Source organism: Mercenaria mercenaria, chromosome 15 (genome assembly GCF_021730395.1).
Source record: "Mercenaria mercenaria strain notata chromosome 15, MADL_Memer_1, whole genome shotgun sequence".
NCBI classification, from domain to species: Eukaryota; Metazoa; Mollusca; class Bivalvia; order Venerida; family Veneridae; genus Mercenaria; species Mercenaria mercenaria.
This window is the reverse complement of record NC_069375.1, coordinates 43,927,367-43,949,687: the sequence shown is the minus strand read 5'-3', so window position 1 is coordinate 43,949,687 and position 22,321 is coordinate 43,927,367. Positions and strand designations below refer to the sequence as shown.

At 36.4% G+C, this 22,321-nt stretch overlaps 2 protein-coding genes across 4 annotated transcripts; one reads left to right on the top strand and one right to left on the bottom strand.

Moving 5' to 3' along the window:
- Positions 1–773: 773 nt before the first annotated feature.
- Positions 774–1,646, bottom strand: LOC123560036 (uncharacterized). Its single transcript, XM_045352314.2, has one exon. The coding sequence runs from the start codon at positions 1,644–1,646 to the stop codon at positions 774–776; it is 873 nt and encodes a 290-aa protein (XP_045208249.2).
- A 5,523-nt stretch (positions 1,647–7,169) lies between these two features.
- Positions 7,170–20,829, top strand: LOC123552835 (stomatin-like). Of its 3 annotated transcripts, none has more exons than XM_045342583.2 (9): positions 7,170–7,334; positions 10,096–10,166; positions 11,530–11,645; positions 11,936–12,008; positions 12,223–12,305; positions 15,630–15,833; positions 16,482–16,537; positions 17,136–17,214; positions 17,715–20,829. In XM_045342583.2, the coding sequence occupies exons 2-9, from the start codon at positions 10,109–10,111 to the stop codon at positions 18,000–18,002; spliced, it is 957 nt and encodes a 318-aa protein (XP_045198518.2). In that variant the 5' UTR covers positions 7,170–7,334; positions 10,096–10,108; the 3' UTR covers positions 18,003–20,829. The 3 variants fall into 3 exon arrangements, with proteins under 3 accessions (XP_045198518.2, XP_045198524.2, XP_053381100.1); XM_045342589.2 differs by lacking the exon at positions 10,096–10,166 and adding an exon at positions 9,690–9,743 and having other exon boundaries at positions 7,172–7,334; XM_053525125.1 differs by lacking the exons at positions 7,170–7,334; positions 10,096–10,166 and adding exons at positions 7,925–8,017; positions 9,690–9,743.
- Positions 20,830–22,321: the final 1,492 nt, after the last annotated feature.

The following is a 22,321-nucleotide window of genomic DNA, read 5'->3' as shown; positions in this document are numbered from 1 at the left end:
TATTCCTTCATCAAATAGGATAGTAGCGTCTAAAGAATGGTTTTCTCTGAAACATATAGAGGCGATGTCTGTCTTCAGTAAAACTCCGGATAGGGATTTTGGGGTTGATGATGCGTGCATCGTAACTTCCAGTTGGGGATAGGACGCTTGAGCTGTTGCCTTTGGGTCACTGTGAGTTTGTGTAGGTCTACTAGGTTGTGGGGTGTTTTCTGCCTGGCAAATACTTGTGTGATGCTTCTTGTGGCACTTCTGACATGTACGACGTGACTTGCATCTGGACATCATGTGTGAACCAAGGCAGTTGAAGCATAGTCGATTCCTTTTTACGACGGCTAGTCTGGATGCGACGTCAGAGTACTTGGTACAATCTATGGAACTGTGTGATTCCTGACAGAAGGCACACTTTACTGGGTTTCTGTGTGATCTTTTAGGGGGAATCATGGGGCTGGAAGAAACTGGCGCAGTTCGTTTCGTCTTTGTACCAGTATAAAACCAAGCTGTTGACCCATACATGTCTACTTCCGGCTGATGACTTATAGGAACGCCTGCATCTAATATGTTTATTTCCCTGGATATTGCCTTGCGTAGACCTAGTAACTGCCAGTCACCGTCGCCGTGCTCTCGGGCTAGGTTACGTCGTACTTCTCCTGGTAATTTATCCTAATATTATGGGAACTAGTAAGTTGCCGTACGTGTCCTGATACTGACCATTGGACTCTAGACTACGGATATACGATTCCATCTTATCGTAGAAACTGCGCAAGCTATGGATACTACATTGTATTTGTCGGGGCTGGAAGCTGAAGAAGGGCTTGCATAGTGGCGTGGGTAATTTTTTGTCGGCGACCATACCTCTCTTTTAGTAAATCTATGACTCGAGCATAATTGGCATTGGTCAGCGTAAAACCTTCAATAGTGTTGGCTGCTTCAGATTCAGGCTGAGACTGCAAGTAGCTGACCTTTTGCACATCAGTTAAATTATAATTTAGATGTATGGTGGATTCAAATGATTCCCAGAACGTTTGCCAACGTAAAATATTCCCATTGAAAGTAGGGAGCGTAAGTTTCGGCAGTCTATGGAAAATGGACGAGTTTGTAGAATTAATAGAAGCATTACTTACAGGTTGGCATGTATACTGTTCTCTGTCTGTGGCTATATTCTGTGACTGGGCGCTTGCGTTGCTGAATGGTTCTCCAGGGCAAACGTCAGTGGGATACAACTCTGTAGACCGGATACCCTCCGTAGACTGGACACGGAACTCTGAAGGATGGAAACTGGACCCTGTAGGTTGGATACTGGACCTGGTAGGCTGGACATCAATACTGGCGGTAGTTGCGACTTGGATAGATGGTGTGGAAGATTTGCGGTTGTTCTTAAAAACTTGAAGACTTCTGATCTGAACTTTTACGCTCAGCATGTAATCATCGGTCTCCGTCATCTCAGTTAGTAAATCTTCGCCATCAGTTTGCGCTAGTATCTTTTCATTAGTACCTTCCAGTGACTTGAACTTGGCCTCTTCTGCCTCAAGAATCGTGTCGAATTCCACCATGTCGACATCGCTACTTTTTACATCTTCAATCTTTTTCAGCTGGGCAGTAATGACGGCTTTCTGTGCCTCTCGTATCTGGAGTAGTTTCTGCTTCATTTCTGTTGATTTTCTTTGGTCACGGCACCAATATCTTAGATATAGTGGAATATAGCAATAACCACGCTGTTCCAGGTTCGATATCTTTTTAATAATGACGTTACATACAAAACATTGCGAGGATGTGACGTTGACGTTACGTTACGTTAAAGCGCGCCAATTCCCGACAATTGCCGTGTTTCAGCGGTCAGATGTGTTTATTGACAAGTTTCAGCGGTCAGATGTGTTTATTGACATGTTTCAGCTGTCAGATGTGTTAATTGACATGTTTCAGCTGTCAGATGTGTTAATTGACATGTTTCAGCTTTCAGATGTGTTCATGTTCTCGTGTAATAATGTATTATTGCAGGAATCGTCAACAGCGATGCTCTGTATTGTATCCATTCCTAATGTACTCAGCAAGAAGTTAATGTGCCTTGAATGTCTTAAAATGATTTTGTAACCGTTATTTATGAATGTCGTTTGAATGTCGGTCTTCCGTTTCTAACTTATGTTCAAACTGAAACTGAAACTGTTTTATTTGATTAAACGTCTATTTTTCACGTAAAACATATTCAATGGCGTTTTACAAATACATAAAAAATACGACAAAAAATAAGACATTTTAAATGACATATAACATAAATGAGCATAAATATCATTGTGAATAAACTATTTAGTAAGCATTAAACAAAAGATCAGGCATCAGATAAGATTAATAGAATATTAGAGTATTAAGATACAGTAAGATAGCTGTTTGTTATTAAGTAAGAATAAATGGGTTATTGCGACATGTCCAGAAGTTACTGCAAACAACTGTATATTTGTATTTGTTATAAAATAGTTAATATTCGAATGTATTTACACAATAAAATCATCCAGTTCACGTTACTTCAATTTCTTAAAAATCACAGTCACAGTCTCTAAAAGAGTGCAAAGTAATTTCCAAAATAATGAGTTTTCAACTTCTTTTTGAAAACATCTATTGTGTCTGAGTTCCTTATTTCAAGAGGCAATTCATTCCAGAGTTTAGGTCCAACAAAACCAAAACTTGAGAGCATTGATGGTAAAAATACATTTAAAAAAAAACACGTTGAAATGTTACAAAATGCGTTTTATGATCGTCACCTATGCTCAATACATAATAAAATGCTAAAATATATTGGCTAAACTTAACCAGGGACGGAGGAGAATGGGGTGTGTGGAGGTCCGAACCCCAAGTGTCTGTGGTTTGACTTAAGACAGGTAGCTACCAGTCCTAAAATCGACTCAAATTTTGGACTTAGTTTTTTTGTCTAAGACTTTTGATGAATAAGCTTAAGTCGACAAGTCAAATTGTTGGTCTTAGCACTTTTGTGAATGCGGCCCCAGTTTTCCTACACTTCATGTTCATAACCATCTTTCTTTTATCCACTATAATGTTCAAAGTTTTCAGATTAAAATCGATATCTTGTCTGCTGAACTTACTGATTTTGACATTTTGGCTTTTACAGAAACTTGGCGTAGTAAATCAGTTACGAACAAGGAACTTACTATTCCAACATTCCATCTACCAATTCGACAAATTCGGAAGGATAGACAGTTTGACAATCACGGAGGAGTTATTATCTATGTGAAAAACAATCTTCATTTCAAGCACAGACCTGATCTTGAACCCAGTGGACTAGAATGTTTCTGGATTAAGGTGATTCTGCGCAATAACAAACATGTCCTGTTTGGAATTTTTTATCGACCACCTGGCTCCGATACCATCTTTAATAACCTCATTGAAGATTCCTTTTCTATGGCTACCGGCACAGGGATAGCAGATATCTTTATTACCGGCGACTTTAAAATCTATATCCAAAATCCAAATGCATCTCTTAAAGTTTCATCTCTTTACCAACAAAATGGTCTCATACAGTTAATCCAAGAACCTACTCATTATACAAAGCTTTCTAATTCTACAATTGACTTGATCTTCGCGTCTGACCAACAAGCAGTACTCCAGTTTGATGTTGGTGATCATTTCCTTGAACAGAACATTAGATACCATTGTCCTGTTTAATGTATTCTTTAGTTAAAAAAAAAAACAAAGATGCCTTCTTATACAAGACAAATTTGGATGTACGAACAAGCTGATTTTAATGCCCTGAGACAAAAGTTCCTAAATGTGGACTGGGACTCCTGCTATCAAGATGACATAAATACCCATGTATCCAATGTCACTGAGAAAATTCTGCAGATAAGTAAAACGTCTATCCCAAACAAAATCGTAATGATACGTCCTAATGATGTTGCATGGATGACAAATACAGTTCGCAGAAGTACTCGGAGGCGCAAGCGGGCATACAGAAACGCCAAAAGTCACAACACCGACGTACATTGGATGGCCTTTCGAAGAATTCGAAATGATACAGTAACGCACATCAGACGAGCGAAAAGGGAATACTATGAACACATGTTAAAGAAACTTAACTCACTTCTGGCTAGTCTTGTCCCTATCACTAGGAATATTTGTGAAACTACCCTGCTCTTTGGTGACGACTCATTATCTGATGTCCAAAAGTATATTCTTGACAGTAGAAGGTTCATTAATAACTAACATTGACTTCCATTGTGACTAGTGATGTTATATCGTGATCACATCTGACACCCATCTACATTTTAACTAGTTCGTCTGCAGGTGGATTATTTTCATTTGTTACTTTAATCCTTTCTTTCTCTACATATTATTTTCTTATATCACTATTTGAAATTCCTTACTTCTATTACTCAGGCTGCTAATATTTGGATATATATTGAAGTGAACACCGGTCGACTCACAACAATGCAATACGACAACGGGACAATGTCGTTTGAAAATGTCCTTTGTCATATCACATTGTTGCATGTCATATCGCATTGTTGCACGTCATATCGCATTGTCGCGTGTCGTATTGCGATGTTGCGCGTCGTACTATTGGCGCATAGGCGACACAAAACAATGCAACATGACAACGCGACAGTGTTTTTCGAGAATGTTGTGTGTCGTATCGCATTGTCGCATGTCGTATCACATTGCTGTGCATTGTATTGCATTGTCGCGCATTGCTAAAATACAGGACATGACACATGACAATGCGATACAACATCGAGACATTCTGATACGACATCGTCACAATGCAATAAGACGCGCGCGACAATGCGATACGGCGAAACAATGCGACATTACATTGCGAAGTGACATTTTGACGAATGTCGTATCGCATTGCCGAGCATCGTATCACATTATGATGTGTTGTATCGCATTGTCGCGTGTTGTATCGCACTGTCGCGATGTCGTATTGCAATGTCTTATGTGTGGGCGACAGATTTCACATGACACTAACAGGATTCCATAATTTTATCTATCTATCATTCTGGAGAAAACTTATTTGGAAAGAATTCAGTGCGAGAGATGATACGAGGCGACGCGGGGTTGTTCTTATAAACAAACCTTATCCAACTGGTCCAATCCAAAACTTATAGGGTGTGATAGAAAAGATCATTATTTTCTTTACATCTTTCACATTTACTTGTATCTCATCCAACCTTACCAACCTCTTTCTATTCCATCCTGAGTTACTTCCCCTACCTCCGCGCCATTTGCAACATTAAAGGGAGGTCACCCTTACCGACCTTTTCTATTCCGTCCAGAGTTATTTCCCCTACCCCCGCTGACGCCATTTGCAAAATTAAGGGGAGGTTAAAAACCGTTACCGAGCTCTTTCTATTCTTTCCCGACTTATGTCCCCTACCCAGTTGATGCCATTTGCAAAATAAAGGGGAGTTTACCCTTACCGACCTAATTTTACCTAGTTATTCCCCCTATCCCCGTTGATGCCATTTGCAAAATAAAGGAGTGGTTTCCCAAACCGACCGCGTTCTATTCCGTCAGGAGTTACTTCCCCTACCCCCGTTGACGTTGACCGGTCAGACAAAAAATATCTCTTGTATAGTAAAGCTTTCTTTTTTCTTTTCCTGTAGTAGCGATATGGTTCTTTATGGGAATAAGAGTATCTGAAAGTCTTATATACCAGAAGATATCGAGAAAAAGACATTTAGTAAGTACGTGTAGGTCTTACATGAAATTATAAAAAACTGCCAAATTAAGTGGTGTTCAGCCTATAATGCTTTACCAAAAAGTGTTTGTTTTAGGTAACATGCTAAAAAAAATTAAGGTTGGGTATGTCGATATTTTTATTTATTTATTTATTTTTTTATAAAATTGGACTTTTTGGAAATTATTTGAATACAAATAAGGGGGTTATGCCTTTAAAGCATTAGTAACTTGATTTCTAACATCATTGACCATGTTTAAAACATAAAAAGTGTAGTTTTTTTTAAAAGTTGAAAAAAATCCAAGGCCATATAAACATATAGGGTCGGGCCAAAAATTTAGGGTAGGTCGGGATACCGGATACAGACATTTTTAGGCCCCAACTCCTCAGAAATCAATACATATATAAAAGGCCATTTATCTATTTAAAATGATATAAAAAGTGGAATTTTGAGCATTTTCAAGTAAAAGTCCAGCTGTTCAAAATGGATGTGTGTGTAAAAAGGATCATACCAAACTCTTCATGCGAAGTAATATAAAAGTTTCTAAATATGACTTTTTTATTTTGACTGGAGCAGTCTTTTTGAGAAAAGTCAAACTGCACGCAGGAGTTGCTTCCCTTCGACTTCAGAAATCTCTACCTATAGGCAAGGGAGATCACTGCGTAGGAGATTGAAGAAAAGAACTATTATTTAATTAGTCCGATTTCTTTATTTGTAAAGCATCAACTTCAAATACTTATGCGGCATTATCGTTGATTTAACACATTTAAATGCACAACAACCGAAAATTGCTTTTATAAAACATTCACCAAAAAGCACTATGCGCAATAAGATGCGCATAATGCCACTTGTTTTTTGTTGTTGTTGTTGTTTTTTTTAATGTAGACCCACTTTTCGACCAGATGGTCCTCTTTTGGTCGATATTAGGACCAGGCAAGTGCTTTTTGTCATTTTACAGCTTTGTAAATGTCTCAATGATAAATTAGCTTAATTCTGGTTGAAAATCAGAAATATTTAATGATATAATTGATCCTGAATCAAAATTGCATGAATGATACATGATATTTTTTGCATAGGGCAGTATCTGTTAATGAGTAACCTCTATTAAATGCTCATTGCTCCAGATACATATGCGGATCGTTGTGAGACAGGTGTATATCATAAAGCCCACTGGCAGACTTTAAAATAATACTTCTATTGTTCAAATGGATTTTTTGTCGTTCCCTAACCCACCTTTTTCATGTGACCATTAATTAATTGTCCAGGTACTCACATGACCAAGTCTTGAGTTAATGACTGTTAGAATTTCGCCATACGACATGCATGAATTTCAGAAAACAAATGTCGAAATGATGGTGTCGAAATTGCACATTTATCAATGAAACGTAAACTTACTGATTCTCTGCGTACCGTATTCGCTACGGTAACAGTTACAGTTAAATAAAGGGGAGTAACCGATACGTGTATACATGTGAACATGACATTGAAGATAAAAATAATCTGTCACATGATAATGAAACTTGAAATAAAAGTATAATTATTCCGGATATCAACAACCGGATAACAACTACTTTTCATTTGAACAAGTTACATGTCGTCGGTGCTTTTACTGATATAACAGCATATATTAATGATTTAAACATACAGGTAAGACTTGCATCTTTATCCGTAGGGGTAGATGAAGAGAGGGCGGGGACCCGAAAGTTACACTTTTTCTCAAAAAGGTGACGATTGTTATGCAATGAACAATAATCATCATAAAGTGTGGGTGTACATTTTGTTTATAAACTGTAGTTGCAGTCGATATATATCTATATATATTTTTGCTTTATTCACAATTTTCTTTTTTATTTACCGCGACCACAGGGGCCACTATCAAACACTTTTTTGATGTGAAAAATGGCCTATATTGTACACGTATAGGTCATTTTCTCCCTGAAACAAATCAAGGACTACATGCAGTGTCTTTGAATTTAGCTTTTGTTTACAAAAAAACATATGGTCTCAATAAGTAGTCTTGTTATTGTATTTAAAGTAGTTCAAGGCTGAAGATATTTTACGCATTTTTATTTTTATAAGTAAACGGCTTTAAGTGTTCAGGAAGTTAAAATCATGTGGTGAACCGAAACATGTTAACTGGATTGAAAATTGCTTTCATTGCAATGAAAGTTTTCCTCATAGTTTAATTTTATTCTGTCCATGAATGTCTTTTATTTTCTGTTTACGCTCGCCTGAACCACAAGTCTAGGGTGGGTGAGTTGTTAGTGTAGGTAAATGGTCCGGTGGCCTGCTGTCGTCCGTTGAAAACATCTTTTCCCCTGAAACTATTGGTTAGAATTACACACAAACATTAATATATTATAGTATCCTTTTTAAGGTCCTGTCTCGGATTAATTCAAATGATCCTCTCAGAGCTAAGGCGTAAAAAAAAATTGTTTGTTTCCGGTATCCCGACCTACCCTAAATTTTTGGCCCGACCCTAAATGTTTTTATGGCCTTGGAGAATATTTTTTTCAACTTTTTAACAAAAGGATGCAAAACTGCACTTTTTATGCTTTAAACATGGCCAGTGATGTTAGAAATCAACTTACTGATGCTCTCAAGGCATAACCCCCTTATTTGTAATCATTTTTTGACAAAAAAATAATTTCCGAAAAAGTCTCCCTTGATAAAAAAAATTTCCAAAAAAAAAAAAGTTTTCCGACCTACCTACCCTAAATTTTTTGAGCATGTTACCGGAAACAAAGAATTTTTTTTTTAGGCCTAAAAGTATATATAAACAAAGCCTTTATACGACTTATTTTCACGAGATGCTTGATGGCTCTTTAGAAAACTTTTAACATCATTAGATAGACATAAAAAAAAATTGTCAAGTTTTTTTTTTTTTAAATGATCTCGCTTAGCTGCACTTAACACTTCAGCTGAAAAATAAATAAAAATAAATAAAAGAATAGTCTACAGTCTCCTCCGTACAGCCCTTGACCAAAATTAGGTTCGTTCCTATAACAAAGTGTTAACAAAAGTATCCGACCCTCATCTGAACCCTGGAAGATATTGCTTAAATGTATTGCGGCAGCGGAAGAGGAAGGGCCGCACCTTTTTCAAGTATTGGAGCTCTTAGTATGTATATAAATGGTGCTATTACAATGTACTGGGGAAAACGAATGATAAAATTACCATAGCAACTATTTCCTAGATCACAGAAATATTGATATTCAAAATGTCATGAACTCTTCCATATTAATCCAATACAGTTGTGTTTTCTCTGTAAATCGTCATGAAATAAAATGTTTATTGTCCAGTTTTATAGTATTTTATATTGCCTTTTTTTCAGTGCGTTCAGTAATTGTTTCATTACATATTTTGAAGTGGTTAAAGTAGAATTATGTACATTCTTCAAGTAAAAATCTAGCTGAAATAGATGTGTGTGTAAAAAAGGTGGAGGAAATTGTAGCTTTTTACCCAATATACCAAACTCTTAGTGTTACCAATACTAAATAATAAGCCTTAGTTTCTAAATATGTCTTTTCTTTTTTTAACTGGGGCAGTCTTTTTGAGAAAAGTCAAACTGCACGCATGAGTTGCTTCACTTAACCTATAGGTAAGGGAGATCACTGCGTAGGAAATTGAAAAAAATAACTATTATTTGATTAGTCCGATTTCTTTATTTCTAAAGCATCAACTTCAAATACTTAGGTGGCATTATCATTAATTTAACAAATTAAATAACCGAAAATTGCTTTTATAAAACCTTCACGAAAAACACAGTATGTGCATTTAAGATGCGCATACAGCCATAAGGCGCATAATTCCACAAAGGATCAGGAATTATTATTTGGCTATTTTATTGCAATAATACAACAGCAAGCCCTTATAATTATTTTTATGTTGTTTTTATTTCATTCTTTGGCACTTTGAATATTTTCTCTGTCATTAATATATGTTACGTGTTGTTTCTGAGGGTGTGCAGTTTAACGTTATAACTTTTAAATTATATTATAGTTAAGACGATATAAATACAGACAATGTCGGCCAGAAAGGGCCACAACCCTTTGCGTACGTATAGACAGTGTATTTACCCTATCAGAGTATGTTTACTGCACGTGAGATGCATGCTTAGACTAGTGCATGTGGAATCTATGGGCAAATGACTGCATGAGCAGAATTAACTTCTATCCTGATTTTAGCCCATGTTCAAAATAATGCAATTGTGACACCAAGGTTCTTAAATGACGTCATCTTTAATTTAATGAAAGCAAATTATATTTGCATTAGAGTCTTCCTATGCACGAATGCACATCTGCAGTCATTTGCTTTAACCACAGGGGCGTGCATCTTTCTGCTTCTTGCGTATTCATTCTCTACTCCCCAGTCTTCACTCACGTCTGCTTTTCTTTCTTTAAATCAGATAGATTTGACAAATGGCGGAGGGGAAACTGGAAATGTACCGGCCTAACTCTCCAAGCCGGCAACCGCTACGTAAGTAGTAAAAGCTGCATGGATTTTAAGACAATAGACCTATGCCTTTTTCTAACTCTGCGGATAAGAATGTTATGCTGGTAAATGTATTTGCTGCATTTGGTAATGGTAATTGTTTGTTAAGCCAAACGAGGTTTGACAGACTATTTCATATTTCTCATAATATAGTGTTGTTCTGTAATATTTGTTTTCGGTATCAAACACAAGTCATTGGTCACCAGCTTGAGGCGGTACACTACGTCCTTCACGAAACGTAACGTAGACCTCCATCCCCTTCGCCTTGATATACAGGGTGTATATATTGAAAATTTTGTTTGCTTTCATTAATTTCAGCTTCTGTTTGGTTTAAATTTCAACTGTCTGTAGAACCCCGCATTAAGACCACCCCTAAATTAAGACCAGTTCATTATTAAGACCTTTTTCTTTAGTTCTTTAGAACGGAATTACTTCGGTAACTTACCCTTTTAAAAAGAACATCCTGCTTTTTGCTAATAAGACCACCTGGTTTAGTCCAAAATGACCTGAAAATTTCAATATAATAGCACAACTTTTATACTTTTTCTCACCCATTTGTCTTCCAGACCCAGGGGAAAGGAGAGAAATAAAATTTCGTGTATTGTAATTTAGATTCATTATTTGTTGTGTAAAACACGTCTTTCCATCTAAAATTATTCTTTTCTTAAATTAACTTGTTTTTCCTTAATCACTTGGAATATTGCAAAGAACAAAGCAAACATTAAAATGTTTAAACATGATCAACAGTGAGATTGTATAAGAATATAATCGTTTAGATTACAACTAAATTTTGAATTTTATTTTATTTTTATATTTTATATAAGCGTAACTATTTTAGAACTAAAAGAACAGACTTCTAATAGACCTATTGGACAAAACTTTTACAAATAACACGCACTTCTACTAATTTTTGAATAACTTGTGTAGTATATTTCTTTCACAGAAACTTGGGTTACGGAAAAGGTCTTGAAATATTTTTATCAATAAGTTCAATATCATTTATATTTCTTAGTTACAAGACGTTCTCTAGCAAAACAATTCGAATATATAACCTGTTTATTTAGTATTGTCAGAAGTTTTGATATAATATTTTAAGAGTTTTAGTTTTTTATCATTTGCAAAGGAAAACTTGATATTAAGACCATCCTTCTATTAAGACCGCTTTTTAACAGAACCGTTAGTGATCTTATTAGTGAGGTTTTACTGTTGTTTGTAATTGAGAGCAGTCGTCACACTCATAAGAACTTATTCGTTTAAAGATTTTAAAATAATTAGTACCGCCGTCTCGTGACTTCTGCTTTCTCCAAAAGTTTAAGCCTCTGTCAGGAAGTTTTTCTTATGTTTTCAGATGAGAGTGACGGCATAGCAGAAGGTGATATTGGTTGCTGTGGTTACGTACTTATCGGCTTGTCTTATCTTTTAGTGATCGTAACCTTTCCGTTTTCTCTCTTTTGGTGTTTGAAGGTAGGTTCTGACTTCTGCTCGGGTGTCTGTTTAGTACATGCTATAACCGTTTTTCGAAATATTGCGCTGTTCAAAAAAGAAACTAGAATCTAGGTTATACTTGGTAAAATAAGCTTATAAAAGTATCCATATTTATTACATCGCGCATTACCAAAAGCTCGAAGACCACTGTTCAGAAATGAGAACATCTTATGAGAATAAAGAAGCCTCTTTTAAATTGAAGTCGGCACTCTTCCCAAGTGGGCTTAATTTTTAGTCTGACGTCATTACATTTTCACACTTCATTACAGGTCGTACAAGAGTATGAACGGGCAGTTATATTTCGGCTTGGTAGAATCAAATCCTCCAGGGCACAGGGGCCAGGTATGTTCATAGATCAACAGTTAAGCAGTGTCTCGGTTTAAATCTCCTTTGTAGAGAAAAAATGTTCCCTGAACACAAACATTTACTACGCTCGTTGAGTATTTTCTATGTTTTCTGAGTTTGTATAGAGTTATTTATATAATGTAGATAAACAAAAAGGTCGAACCTTAAGTAGTTGCTTCTATATACAAAGCAATGTGCCTATATATTTCAGGTCTGTTTTTCCTCCTACCAATTGCCGACACCTTTGCAAAAGTGGATCTTCGTACATTCAACTTCAACATTCCGCCACAAGAGGTGTGTACTTACGTAGTTTGTTTTTATTCGTTTTCAGAATTACGGCTTAAAAATAGATCGAAACTTGCGGCGAAAGTAGTCCAAAGGCTTCGGAATCAAATTAAACGCTTATGATTCAAAATCGCCATAATTTATTGACGGGCTTAAAGTTAAACCGAGTGTTAATATGACAGCAACGTGACAGATCATAACTTGAGTAAGTTACAGATCAAAAGATAGCGATATGTGTTGCAATGGTTAAAACACGAGGGTGTTTAGCATCGCCATAAATTTGAGATATTTTTAGAGAAATACCATATATATTGTAAACACTTCATAAAAATTTAATATATCTTAAAAATACATAAAACTGTTAGAACTATTTAACTGATCGATTCTTATTCCGGGCGATAGTTTTGACTATTGACTGACTAGCTATTCTGTAAGTGAATACTATTGACCGGCAAGCCATTTAACAAGTTGTTTTTAGCTCACCTGTCACATAGTGAAAAGGTGAGCTTTTGTGATCACCCTTCGTCCGTCGTCCGTCGTCAGTCCGTCCGTGCGTGCGCGCGTCAACAATTTCGTGTCTGCACGATAGCGGTTTCATTTATGATTTTATTTTAACCAAACTTGCACACAACTTGTATCACCATGAGATCTTGGTTCCTTTCTTGAACTGGCTAGATCCCATTATGGGTTCCAGAGTTATGGCCCCTGAAAGGGCCAGAATTAGCTATTTTGACCTTGTCTGCACAATAGCAGCTTCATTTATGATTTGAATTTAATCAAACTTACATAAAACTTGTGTCACCATAAGATCTTGGTTCCTTTCTTGAACCAGCCAGATCCCATGATGGGTTTCAGAGTTATGGCCCCTGAAAGGGCCAAAATTAGCTATTTTGACCATGTCTGCACAATAGCAGCTTCATTTATGATTTGATTTTAACCAAACTTGCACATAACTTGTATCACCATAAGATCTTCGTTCCTTTCTTGAACTGGCCAGATTCCATTATGTGTTCCAGAGTGATGGCCCCTGAAAGGGCCAGAATTAGCTATTTTGACCTTGTCTGCACAATAGCAGCTTCATTTATGATTTGAATTTAATCAGACTTGCACAAAACTTGTGTCACCATAAGATCTCGGTTCCTTTCTCGAACCGGCCAGATCCCATAATGAGTTCCAGAGTTATGGCCCCTGAAAGGGCCAAAATTAGCTATTTTGACCTTAATGTCTGCATAATAGCAGCTTCATTTATGATTTGATTTTAACCAAAGTTGCACACAACTTGTATCACCACAAGATCTTGCTTCCTTTCTTCAACTGGCCAGATTCCATCATGGGTTCCAGAGTTATGGCCCCTTAAAGGTCCAGAATTGGCTATTTTGGCTTTTGCAGCCATATAGAGACTTCATTTATGGTTTTATTTGATACAAACTTCCAAAATATCTTCAACAACAATAAATCTTGGATTCCATGACAAATCAGATCCAATTGTAGGTTCCAGAGTTATTTTATATCTGATTACCTCCCCTGATTATAATCAAAATGGATCAGTAAGTACTTATAGGACTTACTTGAAATTTCATTATTGTTATTAGTTGGACTGAGACAATCAGGGTAGATAACTATGAACTGATTTTATGGCAAATTACCTCCCTTTATTTCAAATTAAAATGGGTATATCTCCATAACTTATGAAGATACTGATCTGAAATTTCATTTATGTCAACAGATTTATTTGGCAGATCCTTCTTTTGTTCACTAACAATATTTTTTTTTAATTACTTAACTTTTACGTTACTATAAATAGCTTATTTTTAGTAACTTTTTTATTATTGGCCATAGGGAAAAACCGAGACCACTTTTCTGTGGTACAACATGGATGGTACCTCCAATTTTTAGGTGTATTTTGACATATCTATACCTTGTAAGATTTTTTTTTTCTTTTTGGTTAAATTTCTTCGCTTTGTTGTTCCTGTCCTTTGGACTTAGATATTTTTTCTGAGGACCTTCTTGTCCTCAAGTACAGTGATAACAGGTGAGCGATATAGGGCCATCATGGCCCTCTTGTTTATTACATTACACCAAAAGTAAATTTTCTAAATATTTTTAGCTCGACTATTCATAGAATAGTAGAGCTATTGGACTCGACCATGCGTCGGAGTCGGCGTCGGCGTCGGCGTCCGCGTCCCGATTTGGTTAAGTTTTTGTATGTAAGCTGGTATCTCAGTAACCACTTGTGGGAATGGATTGAAACTTCACACACTTATTCACTGTGATAAACTGACTTACATTGCACAGTTTCCATAACTCTATTTTGCTTTTTTACAAAATTATGCCCCTTTTTGACTTAGAAATTTTTGGTTTAGGTTTTGTATGTAAGCTGGTATCTCAGTAACCACTTGTGGGAATGGATTGAAACTTCACACTCTTACTCACTGTGATAAACTGACTTAAATTGCACAGGTTCCATAACTCTATTTTGCTTTTTTACAAAATTATGCCCCTTTTTCGACTTAGAATTTTTTGGTTAAGGTTTTGTATGTAAGCTGGTATCTCAGTACTCACTAATTGGAATGGATTGAAACTTCACACCTTGTTCACTGTCATGATCTGACATGCACAACGCAGGTCCCATAACTTTATTTTGCTTTTTTACAAAATTATGCCCCTTTTTCCACATAGAAATTTTTGGTTAAGTTTTTGTATGTAAGCTGGTATCTCAGTATCCACTAATGGGAAAGGATTGTAACTTCACACACTTGTTCACTGTCATGATATGACATGCAGTGCAAAAGGTCAATAACTCAACTTCGCATTTTACAAAATTATGCCCCTTTTTCAACTTGGGAGTTTTGGGTTAAATTCTTATATGTAAGCTGGTATCTCAGTACCCACTAATGGGAATGGATTAGAACTTCACACACTTGTCCACTGTCATGAACTGATAAGCACTATGCAGGTTCCATAACCCTATTTTGCTTTTTACTGAATTAATTATGCCCCCTTTTCGACTTTCATATTCATTCAATCGACAAGGCTGTTGAATAGTCGAGCGTTGCTGTCCTCCGACAGCTCTTGTTCTTCAAGTTTTGACTTGACTGCAAAATTTAGTGTTGAACAATAGACCAGTCAATAGTACAAACCATGGACTGGAAATTGGTATTGAAGTTTTATTTTCTGTGATAGTGATACTTGCATGAAAGACCTAACTGAATGTTTTTGTTTTGAGTATATACGTTTAGCGTTATTTGCTACTTTTTTTGCTTGTTCGGAAGGGTCTTTTCACAAATTTTATTAATAGTAGTAGTGTAATAAAATAGGCCGGGTATTTTTCAGATATTAACAAAAGATTCCGTAACATGTGTGGTGGATGCTGTCATATATGCACGTGTTTTCAATGCTACAAAATCAGTCGTCAATATTTTGAATGCACGTGCCTCCACGAACCTGCTAGGGGCGACAACTCTTAGGACTATAGTGGGTACAGTAGGCCTGGCTGAACTTTTGTCAGACCGTGAGAGGATAGATAAAACCATGAAGGTATTTGCGTTGATAATTTTCGTGAGAATTACAATTTACATTGATAAATTCGTGAGAATTACAATTTACGTTGACAAATGTGTAAGCAATTCCGTGTCCGCTCTGTAACTCTTCAAGCCCTTGAAGGATTTCAAAGAAACTTGACACAAATGTTCATCACATCGAGAAGACGTGCAGAGCGCATGTTTTGGGTGGCTTGTTTCAAGGTCAAGGTCACACTTGGGGGTCAAAGGTCATATGACTTTGTTTCGTGTCTGCTCTGTAACTCTTGGACTGCTTGAAGGATTTTAAAGAAATTTGGCAAAAATGTTCACCACATCTAGACGACGTGCAGAGCGACGTGTTTCGGACAGCTCGCTTCAAGGTCAAGGTCACACTTAGGGGCCAAAGGTCATCCCTGTGGGCGTATATTGCTCCGCATTGTGGTGCTCTTGTTTGTTTTTCTTTTTAAATATGATAAAATGTTTATATGAACGAAACAAAGAACTAAATGTAGAATGAATCGGTTACAAACATAAAGAAAATACAGCTGTCTTTGTATTTTGGAGGTAAATGCGTCTTTTGACCTGTGCATGATCTGTGAAGAACTAAGTATGTCTGACAAGGTGATCTTATGAAAAATTGTATGTTTCACGATTTTTTTTCCAGAATACTTTAGACCGAGCCACTGACAATTGGGGAGTAAAAGTGGAAAGAGTAGAAATGTAAGCGACTATTTACAAATACATTTCTAGAGTTCTGATACAAAATATATAAATATATATATATATATAGTAATCACATATAAAGTGCGAGTGCATATCAAAATCCCCTTGATCAAAATCCCCTCCACTGAAAAATGACTGGGTGTTACAAAATCCCCTTCATACTTTTGCAGGGGGTATCATAATCCCCTCTGTGATTTTCATTATAGATATATGGATACCAGTGCTCTAAATTAAATTATGTTTATGCTAAAGGCATTGTATTTACGTGCTTTATGCAATAGACTTTTAAATTGTGTATAGTTGTATTTGAACTTGATGAAATAAGTAAAAATCACAGAGGGGATTATGATACCCTCTGCAAAAGTATGAAGGGGATTTTGTAACACCCTGTCATTTTTCAGTGTAGGGGATTTTGATCAAGGGGATTTTGATTGTCTCCCATAAAGTGCATCAGTTGGACTTTCACCTTTTAACATTAACATTTTCATAAACAAAATTGATATACATAAATATAGTTACCGGTTGTTAAATTTAGATTACTTTCATGTTTTGTTTTTTTTCATGTAAATAAATTGTTGAAGATTTTGAATTACAGCAAAGATGTACGACTGCCAGTACAGATGCAGAGAGCTATGGCTGCGGAAGCGGAATCCGCACGTGAAGCAAGTGCAAAGGTATTGAAATTAAGATGATGATCCTCAATTACTGAACTGGTGGTCACATGTTCCTAACTCATTTCACTTTGAAATATAAGCTTAGAGAAAAAAAAATGTTGTTTTTTTTTTACAAAAAGCTGCATTAAAGTATAAATTACAAAATTATAACGAAATAGGCCTACAGTAAAGCATCGGTATTGAAGACATCAAGAGTTTGGAACCACCAATATTTTGCAGGGAGGCTCCATAAAAATCTAAAAAGGACTTCGAGCATGATACATTTTATTTTCCTTTCGGGTTTTTTACCGAGTCATTAGTCAATTTTTATCAATAACTTCTACATGGAGAAATTGAAAACAATAATCTCACATGGTTCTGTTGATTATATCTGACCAAGATTTTTACAGACTTAGTCAATTTTTTTTAAAAAAAAATGGTGAACTATTTTATCCGATGATCTATCTAAGCATGAAATGAATTTTTACCGATATTTCAAAAAAATGTGTATACTATTACAGATTGTGTCTGCTGAAGGAGAACTGAAGGCGTCCCGTTCACTGAAGGAAGCAGCAGACGTTCTTTCCGAGACGCCAGCCTCCTTACAGTTACGTTACCTGCAGACGTTACAAAGCGTCTCCGAGGAACAAAATCATACCATCGTATTCCCAATGCCTGCAAATCTGTTTTCGGCAGGTGTGAGACAAACGCTGGGCCGGTTATCGGGTTCACTAGCAGGTGCACAGTCAAGCCAAAGCGGCCAGCCACTGATCGATTTACAGCAGATGCCAGATAACGCACAGTTTTAAACAATGCGTCAAACAACATTGGAAGCAGACTTTGTAAGAATGTGACTTGAAAAAAAATACCCTACAACATAAAAATAACTTGCAATAAGAATTTTCTGTTAATTAGTAATATGTAAGGACTTGTATCATACATGCTTGTGTGTGTGACACAGGATGTATGCTAATATATAACTGAGGATGAGGGTAATGTTGTACTTGCATTATAGACCTGCCACTTAAAACTCTGTCTGCACAACGTATATTTAGGCAAGTGCAGTACTTTACAAAAATAAATGTGAACTGCAGTAATGCTGATATTGAAGTCGGATATTTTTTTCTTGTCAATTGCAATTTCTACATTATGCATGTGTCTGGTGTATTTTGCATTTTAGCTGTTGGATGTGTTGATTTACATATTTCAGCTGTAAGATATCTTTATTTCCATCAGATATGTTAATGAAATATTTCAGCTGTCAGATTGTTATAATCTACACGTTTTAGCACTTGTGCTTGATTATCAAATGCTTATACTGTCGGATATGTTAATCAAATGTTTCAGCTGTCAGATGTGTTAATTGACATGTTTCAGCTGTCAGATGCGTTAATTGACATGTTTCATCTGTCAGATGCGTTAATTGACATATTTCATCTGTCAGATGTGTTCACGTTCTCGTGCAATAACGTATTATTGCAGGAATCGTCAACAACGATGCTCTGTATTGTATCCAATCCTAATGTACTCAACATGAAAATAATGTGCCTTGAATGTCTTAAAATGATTTTTGTAACCGTTATTTATGAATGTCGTTTAAATGTCGGTCTTCCGTTTTTAACTTATGTTCAATATGTAAACAGACGGATATAATTTTTGTTAAAAAAAAACAAAACGAAAATGACTGAAACGTTCGAATTTTTTTTACCTTGCTTTCTGTGCGAGCGATTGCAAATGCACTGTCAAGCAGAGAACCAGCTACTGCAATATATAAACCCACAAAGAGTCTTTCTAAATAAAAGTTGTTTTCTTTTTGCTTACGCTTATCTGCTCTATGGTATACCAGTAGATGTACTTCACAAATCTTTCAATCTCAGTGATGTTGAACATTAGCATAGTAAACGGACCGCTGACTAGCTTGTAAAAAAAAACCTAACCTGAGCCGCACCATGAGAAAACCAACATAGTGCATTTGCGACCAGCATGGATCCAGACCAGCCTGCGCAGTCTGGTCAGGATCCATGCTGTTCGCTTTCAAAGCCTATTGCAATTAGAGAAACCGTTAGTGAACAGCATGGATCCTAACCAGAATTCGCGGATGCGCAGGCTGGTCTGGAACCATGCTGGTCGCAAATGCAATATGATGGTTTTCTCATGGTGCGGCTCATCTGGCACTTTATGCGTGTGACTACGGGTATCATGCTATGTTACTTTAATTACATGCTGAAATAATCGAATTTGTTATTTACAAGATACTCAGTTAAACCTTGGTCATACATCTACGTAGTGTTTTATCGCAGTGTTTTACATTTTGACACTCTGGTCATCTACCTGCATAATAAAAAAGTCTCATTTCTAGTTCACCAAATGTGTGCATCTTTATTTTTCCAAAACGTTATATTCAAAACAATCTGATGAAATTATTGGATATTGGAATAGACCTGCTAAATTCAGAGATAAAATAATAATGGTTAAATAATAAATCATTTTAACTTGATTAATTAAAATAATTCGAGGGGTGAATGCGAAAGAGGTCTAAGTGTAGATAGATAAAGAAGCACTTAGAATTCTTTCGCGTTTACCTGTCGTATAATTTGTTAAGTAATAGTTATAGTATGTGTGAGAGTGTGTTACCAGGATATATCAGAGCTAGGGGTACATCGAGGGTATTTTTCTCTGCACATATCGTCGAGGCCGGTAGGCCGAGACAGATATGTGAAGAGAAAAATAACGAGATGTACCCCTAGCTCTGATATATCCTGGTAACACACGAGCACTACATATTATAACTGTTTTATCGCATAGTTTATCATTAAAATTTATATATCATTTTCATTTAAATTTGTTTATTATTATTTTTACTATTTTGATTCCCTTTCTGCGCCTCGCTGACTGAAACACTAAAACTTCTGTTTTAGAAAATGTGTTCCCCAGATAAAAATACCCAACAAATTTCTGCATTGGTTTTAAATCTTTGCATTTCATTGGCCAGACATATTGTAAAACTTGTTGTTTTGTTTGTAAAAAAAATCAGAGAAAAAGAAACATTTGAGAAATCTCAGAATTTCATGTATTTCTGAATTTGGCAATAACTATCAAGTTTTTGAAATATTCTAGTTTATTTATTCTTTTACTTTATAAATGTAGGTGTTTGTGACAATTCTTTCTCTGTGAACTGTAAATTGGAGCTAAAATCATCTTTTCTTTGAAAGGAAAAAATTATACTCCCTTGATAGGCCCTCAATAGAGAAAAAGTGTTCCGATATATATCGGAACAGTTTTACTGTGCTGATATATATCGGAACACTTTTTTTCTTATGAAACTCCATAGAGATTTCCGTGTTGATATATATCGCAACAGTTTTGTAAGTTATCAGCACAGTTTTGTAGTAATAATGTGTGTTACTATGTATAACATGCTGCAAAGATCAAAGGAAAACTGCCGCACTATGCGATAATTTTACAAAATGCACATTAGTTTGGAAATAATTTTGTTTGTAAACTGGGTACCCGCATTATGTCGGCTTCTGAATGTTCATTTTACGTCATCACAGTATGTGTTATTATTTTGTAAAAATGTCAGTTGCTTGTTCTGTTCGTATTTTACTCTGAAAATAAACATAACCAGTAATTCTTCATTTTTTTGGTGTGTGTTTTTGCTGGTCTTGTTTTTAAACGGTTGAAAATGTATCGTCAGAGTAACGCTAGTAGAGTAATCTCCCCTGATCTCTTTGAACAAAGGCTGCTGTTGAGAACAGGTTAGCTTTCTGGAAGAAAGAAAATTCAATGCCAGAGTGAAAGTATTCAAAGACCAATAGAGGAATTAATGCGAAGACGGTATACTTCAAATGCTAAAAGATTTCTGGCCTGAAATTTTGACATAAAATTCTTATTCCAGACATGTGCATTATATCTAAGACTATTTCATTCAGAAGAACTCGGCGAACTCCCAACCCACTTGAAATGGCATGTAGGGTCATCCCCATGAACTAGTTCATATGAACTCAGAGACACACCAACACGCATTTGAAAGGGATATTCAGTAATATTCCAACTAGAAGCAACATTCAGGGTCAGCCCAATTAACCTATTCAGATAAACTCCGAGAGATACCAAAACGCGCTTGAAGCAACATTTAAGGTCTAACAGAGGGACATCCCAAACAACCCGATCAGATGAACTTTGATAAACTCCCCAAACACACTCGAAACTAGAAAATGCTTTTGTAAAAAAGCGCATGTTTCCCCCAATGCAAAGCCCTATAGGCAAGAAGTCAATAGGGGTCAGGAGCAAAAATCAAAGAGACACTGATGGTTGGCTGCAATAGGGATCATCTACTTGGCATGTCCAGTCATCCCGCTAAATTTCAACACTCTTGGCCTAGTGGTTCTCCAGTCACTGTTCAGGCTCCTGTGACCTTGACCTTTGATCAAGTGACCTCAAAATAAATAGGGGTCATCTACTCTGCATGTCCAATCATCCTATTAAGTTTCAACATTGTAGGTCAAATGGTTCTCAAGCTATTTCCAAAAAATGATTTTACATGAACAGGCCACTGTGACCTTGACCTTTAACAGACTGACCCCAATATCAATAGGGGTCATCTACTTTGCATGTTCAATCATCCTATGAAGTTTCAACATTCTGGGTCAAGTGGTTCTCAAGTTATTGATCAGAACTGGTTATCATGTTCAGGCCCTGTGACCTTGACCTTTAACGGAGTGGCCCCAAAAACAATAGGGTCATTTACTCTGCATGAACAATCACCCTTTATGAGTTTCAACATTCTGGGTCTAGAGGTTCTCAAGTTATTGATTGGAAATGGTTTTCCATGTTCAGCCCTGTGGCCTTGACCTTTAACAGAGTGACCCTAAAATCGTTAGGGGTCATCTACTCTGCATGACCAATCATCCTATGAAGTTTCATCATTCTGGGTCAAGTGGTTCTCAAGTTACTGACCGGAAATGGTTTTCAATGTTCGGGCCCCTGTGACCTTGACCTTTCACAGAGTGACCCCATAATCGTTAGGGGTCATCTACTCTGCATGACCAATCATCCTATTAAGTTTCAACATTCTGGGTCACGTGATTCACAAGTTATTGACCGGAAATGGTTTTCAATGTTCAGG

Bases quoted from the DNA above. Each gene is read 5' to 3' on its own strand.
- LOC123560036 (XM_045352314.2), bottom strand. From the start codon at position 1,646: ATGAAGCAGAAACTACTCCAGATACGAGAGGCACAGAAAGCCGTCATT.
- LOC123552835 (XM_045342583.2), top strand. From the start codon at position 10,109: ATGGCGGAGGGGAAACTGGAAATGTACCGGCCTAACTCTCCAAGCCGG. The intron at 12,306-15,629 runs GTGTGTACTTAC...GGTATTTTTCAG, and splicing joins TCAACATTCCGCCACAAGAG to ATATTAACAAAAGATTCCGT. The intron at 16,538-17,135 runs GTAAGCGACTAT...TTTGAATTACAG, and splicing joins AAAGTGGAAAGAGTAGAAAT to CAAAGATGTACGACTGCCAG.